Genomic DNA, 6,000 nt, shown 5'->3' on the forward strand with positions numbered 1-6,000 from the left:
ATGCACAGCAGCTTTACTCATAAGATCCAAATAACAGAAACAACTCGTTCTGTGTATTCACATAATAGGTTACTAAAGTACAGTTTAGAACTACTGTTAAATTGTAAATTTTTTTTCTTTTTTTTTTGAGACAGTTTCACTCTTGTCACCCAGGCTGGAGTGCAATGGTGTGATCTCAGCTCACTGCAATCTCCGCCTCCTGGTTTCAAGTGATTCTCCTGTCTCAGCCCTCTGAGTAGCTGGGATGACAGGCACCCGCCACCACGCCTGGCTAATTTTTGTATTTTTAGTAGAGATGGAGTTTCACCATATTGGCCAGGCTGGTCTCGAACTCCTGACCTCAGGTGATCCTCCTGCCTTGACCTCCCAAAGTGCTGGGATTACAGGCGTGAGCCACCGTGCCTGGTCAAATTGTAATTTATTTATTTAATTATTTTTCTGAGATAGAGTTTTGTTCTTGTTGTCCAGGCTGCAGTGCAATGGTGCAATCTTGGGTCACTGCAACCTCCGCCTCCCAGGTTCAAGTGATTCTCCTGCCTCAGCCTCCCGAGTGGCTGGGATTACAGGCATGCGCCACCGGCTAATTTTGTATTTTTAGTAGAGATGGGGTTTCTCCATGTTGGTCAGGCTGGTCTTGAACTCCCGACCTCAAGTGATCCGCCCGCCTCAGCCTCCCAAAGTGCTGGTATTACAGGCTTGAGCCACCGCGCCTGGCCCAAATTGTAATTTAGAACTACTGCTACACACAACTTGGATGAGTTTCACAAACATCGTGATGAATGAAAGAAACCAGACAGAGAATACATTTTTGGCCGGGCACAGGGACTCACGCCTGTAATCCCAGCACTTTGGGAGGCCAAGGTGGGTGAGTCACGAGATCAGGAGTTCGAGACCAGCCTGGCCAAAATGGTGAAACCCCATCTCTACTAAAAATACAAAAATTAGCTGGGTGTGCTGGCACGCACCTGTAGTACCAGCTACTCGGGATGATGAGTCAGAGAAATCGCTTGAACCAGGAGGCGGAGGTTGCAGTGAGCTGAGATTGCACCACTGCACTCCAGCCTGGGAAACAGAGTGAGACTCCATCTCAAAAAAAAAAAAAAAAAAAAAGAATACATTTTCTACGATTCCAATTTAACAGATAAAACTGTTTAAAAACAGATAAAACTTATCTCTAGTGGCAACAGTCAGAACAGGTAATTTCTGGGAAGGAGAAGAAGTATCAATTAGGAAAAGATACAAGGGAATCCCCTAGTGAGCTGGGAACATTCTGAAGTATCTTGATTGGATGGTGATTTTATATGTAAACAGTCTTCAAGCTGTATACTTAACATTTTTGCCCTTAACTGTATATATACCTCAGTGAAAAATCGGTAAGCTGTTTTGAGATGGGCAAAGATGAGCTGATGGACACCTTCATGTGGTACTTACTTTGGAAACTGCCCAGTCAATCCAGCCTTTTGCGCAAGGGTCAACATTAATGAGCACAAGGCCTTCCACAAGCTCTGCATGGTTGAGCTGAAAGATGAGGCAAAGATGACAGTATGAAAGCTACACTCCCAAAGTTCTTCTAAATAGTTGGAACATGACTGATCAATTCTTTCTTACATGCCTTAATGCCTCACATTTGAAAGTAAAACTACAAAGAAGGAGAACATGTGGAAAAATAGCTCTTGAAATCTGACTTAGCATCTGGAAACCAGTTTCTGGTTTTACTATCAAATTACTTACTTTACTATCAAATTATCTTGCCTTGCAAAGATCTACATGCAGTTGTTCAACTCATGGTGGATCTTTCTCATTGGGAAAGTGCCGTTGGCACAAGTGGCTGCTCCACACTCATATATCTTTGTTCTCAACAGGGGCTTCTTAGGTTTTTTTTTTTCCCCCAAAACCACCTGAACAGTTTATATCATCCTCAGAAGACTCTCCTATCACTGAGGAGGTATTGAAAAAAATAATAATAATTTCTAGCTGGGCACAGTGGCTCACGCCTGTAATCTCAGCACTTTGGGAGGGTGAGAGGGGAGGATCATGATGTCAGGAGTTAAGAGACCAGCCTGACCAACATGGTGAAACCCCATCTCTACTAAAAATACAAAAATTAGCCAGGAGTATTGGCGGGTGCCTGTAATCCTAGCTACTCAGGAGGCTGAGGCAGGAGAATCACTTAAACCCGGGAGGCAGAGGTTGCAGAGAGCCAAGATTGTGCCATTGCACTCCAGGCTGGGCGACAGAGCAAGACTCCGTCTCAGAAAAAAAAAATTTCTTTAAAACGAGTTCTAGCTCTCTAGCTTATTTAATCAATTTATTTATTTATTTTGAGACAAAGTTTCACTCTTGCTGCCCAGGCTGGTGCAGTGATGCAATCTCAGCTCACTACAACCGTGGCTTCCAGGATTCATGCAATTCTCCTGCCTCAGCCTCCCAAGTAGCTAGGATTACAGGTACCCATCACCACGCCTGGCTAATTTTTGTATTTTTAGTGGAGATGGGGTTTCACTATGTTGGCCAGGCTGGTCCAAACTGCCGACCTCAGGTGATCTCCCCACGTCAAACTCCCAAAGTGCTAGGATTACAAGCGTGGGCCACTGCACCCAGCCCCTAGCCTACTTTTTTTCTCTTACTGCAGTGATTACATTCACCGTAGAAAATTTGATAAGCAGAGAAATTATAAAAAGCAGAAAATAAAATTTCACATTATCTTACCACACATCAATCCATTAATATTTTTTTGGTACATTTTCTTCCAGTCCTTTCCTACAGTTATGACAAACTTTACATTTTGTCATATTCTATTCTATTCTAACTTTTTTGTTAACATTATAATGTATGCAAACCATGTATTATATAAAGCTTTTCATAAACTTAATTTTAATGGCTGTACAAAATTCCATTATAAGCAGCACCTAGGAATGGCTTTTTATTGATGATGTACTGTCCCCATTTATGATTTTTCAAGTATTATAAGTACAAAGCAAGGCTTTATACAACCTGCATCTAAAGCTGACAGAAGTTACAGAAAAATTGACATAAGTCCCAGAATACTGTCTGGTCATTTAACACAGCGTAATAGCTGTGACCTAGGCAGTGCCTCAAGCATGTTGAGGCTAATCCTCTACATACTTACTGCAAATCTGCTGAGGATGTAAGCTCCAGCTCCAACTCCAATTCCAATGATGCTTTTCAGGCTGTGAATGGGACATAATGACAAATGACAGAGTCAACTTCATTTGGAGGCAGCACTGCATAACTGAAAGCATATAACCTGGGTTGAAATCCTGGCTCTGATATTTATTAGATGTGAGAATTTGGGCAAGTGCTTTTTTCCTTTTCCCAATTTCTGAGCCTCGGTTCCTTCCCTATCTATAAAACAAGGGTCCCAGCTGGGCGCAGTGGTTCATGCCTGTAATCCTCATGCCTGTAATTCAGCACTTTTGGGAGACTGAGGCAGGTGGATCATGAGGTCGGAAGATCAAGACCATCCTGGCCAACATGGTGAAACCCCGTCTCTACTAAAATACAAAAAATTAGCCAGGCATGGTGGCGTGTGCCTGTTGTCCCAGCTAAACAGGAGGCTGAGGCAGGAGAATCGTTTGAACCTGGGAGGCGGAGGCTGCAGTGAGCCAAGAGCACGCCACTGCACTCCAACCTGGTGACAGAGTGAGACTCTGTCTCAAAAACAACAACAAGGATCCCACCACCTACTTTCAAGTTGGTTTTAATGGTTAAATAAAATATAACTAAGGCTGGGGGCGGTGGTTCACGCCTATGATCCCAGGACTGAGAGGCCAAGGCGGGTGGATCACTGAAGGTCAGGAGTTCAAGACCAGCCTGGCCAACATGATGAAAGCCTGTCTCTACTAAAAATACAAAAAAAATTAGCCAGGCATGATGGCCTGTGCCTATAATCCCAGCTAAATGGGAGGCTGAGGCAGGAAAATCGTTTGAACCTGGGAGGCAGAGGTTGCAGTGAGCCAAGATCGCACCACTACACTCCAGCCTGGGCAACGGAATCAGACTCCATCTTAAAAAAAAAAAAAAGTAATATATATACACATATATATATATACACACACACACATATATACACAAACACACAGACATACACACGCACGCGCGCGCACACACACACACACACACACATATATACAACTGAAACCTGGGAGCTATCCTTGGTAGCTTACTGTCAGTATCCAACCCATCAGCAAGTCAGTGGAGTCCACCTCCAGAATATATCCATCTATCTACTACTATCTACTTCAATCATCCCCAACAGCAGCATCCAGTACCATGCTATCATTATCTCTTGCCTGGACTATTGTTAAGTTTAACTGTTCTCCCTGCTTTCTCTCTCTGATTCCTCTCCAAAGCATTCTCTTCATAGGGAGATGAACCCTTTAAAAAAAATTTAAGGCTGGGCGCGGTGGCTCAAGCCTGTAATCCCAGCACTTTGGGAGGCCGAAACGGGCGGATCATGAGGTCAGGAGATCGAGACCATCCTGGCTAACACTGTGAAACCCCGTCTCTACTAAAAAAAAAATATAAAAAACTAGCCGGGCGAGGTGGCGGGCGCCTGTAGTCCCAGCTACTCGGGAAGCTGAGGCAGGAGAATGGCGTGACCCGGGAGGCGGAGCTTGCAGTGAGCTGAGATCCGGCCACTGCACTCCAGCCCAGGCGACAGAGTGAGACTCCATCTCCAAAAAAAAAAAAAATTTTAAACAGCTTTATTTTTATTTTTTAGATACAGGGTGTCACTGTACCTCAGGCTGGAGTGCAGGGGTGGGATCACAACTCACTGTAGCCTCAAACTCCTGTAATTAAGTGATCTTCCCACCACTGGGCCCAGCTCAAGGTAGATTTCTAAATCTTCTAGGTCTCAGCATATGTGCCACCTTCCTAGAGAGGAATTCCCTCACTAGCCTTACTAATGTAGATCCCGCTCTTATTCTCTATCACAACACCCCCACTGACTTATTTTATAAAACTTTATTATTTGTTTGCTTACTTGTTACCCCACTAAGCTCCAGAAGGACAGTGACTACTGTTTTCCTAACCATCGTATCCTCTGAAACAGACACTAAAGAATTCACCATAGAAAGTCAATAAAAACTGCACGAAAGACTACAGAATGAACCTACCTTAGGTGGGTAAGAACAGGAGGCAGCATTTCGGCCAGCTCATCCATTGTGGGGTACAGATACCTGAAATCCAGAAGGATATCTCCTGAATTAGAAAGTACTCACAATTCCCAGTTACTAGAACAGCTGGAAAGGTACAGAAGTCTTAGATAAAAGGCTGGGCACAATGGCTCGTGCCTATAATCCCAGCACTTTGGGATACCGAGGTGGGCAGATCACCTGAGGTTGGGAGTTTGAGACCAGCCTGACCAACATGGAGAAACCCCATCTCTACTAAAAATACAAAATTAGCCAGGCATGGTGGTGCATGCCTGTAATCCCAGCTACTCGGGAGGCTGAGGCAGGAGAATCGCTTGATCCTGGGAGCTGGAGGTTGCATTGAGCAGAAATCACACTATTGTACACCAGCCTGGGCAACAAAAGCGAAATTTCGCCCCCCTCCAAAAGAAAAAGAAATCTTAGATAAAAGCATTTCCTTTTACCAAAGGCTCAAAGGAGGTGATGTGGTACCTAAAAATGATTGTGGCATATTGTGTAACTCTCTGCAACTGCCATGCTAAAGAGAAAGTAAAAGAATCCACTGTTTCTATATCCTAACGAGCAGCCCTTGGGACCAGAGGGTGCCACATGAAAAGAAGTAGTAACACGGTTCTCTCTTAGGGTGTTTCCAAACCTCTAACAATCACTTCAGTTGGAGTCCAGGCTCAGTAAACCTCTGTCAGTAAGAGTCAACTCAGAAAGTGGGTCTTGGTCTACTGCTATATTTAGACAACTAAATGCAAAAATAAACAAAGGTTTTCTAGTTATGGGCACACAGTTACAAACCCTTAGCATGAATGCTTATTTGTTTCACTTAGGC

At 44.0% G+C, this 6,000-nt stretch overlaps 1 protein-coding gene across 1 annotated transcript in view; it reads right to left on the reverse strand.

The window, feature by feature from the left end:
- The window catches only part of NDRG3 (NDRG family member 3), a 98,005-nt gene that overhangs the window by 24,337 nt on the left and 67,668 nt on the right, over positions 1 to 6,000 (reverse strand). The window contains exons 6-8 of the mRNA XM_026455275.1: positions 5,142 to 5,204; positions 3,131 to 3,191; positions 1,432 to 1,518 (exon numbers count right to left, since the gene is read on the reverse strand). Of these exons, the coding sequence (XP_026311060.1) occupies positions 1,432 to 1,518; positions 3,131 to 3,191; positions 5,142 to 5,204 (211 nt within the window). The remainder of the gene's footprint in view (positions 1 to 1,431; positions 1,519 to 3,130; positions 3,192 to 5,141; positions 5,205 to 6,000) is intronic.

The sequence above is a fragment of the Piliocolobus tephrosceles genome, chromosome 20, assembly GCF_002776525.5.
Source record: "Piliocolobus tephrosceles isolate RC106 chromosome 20, ASM277652v3, whole genome shotgun sequence".
NCBI lineage: Eukaryota > Metazoa > Chordata > Mammalia > Primates > Cercopithecidae > Piliocolobus > Piliocolobus tephrosceles.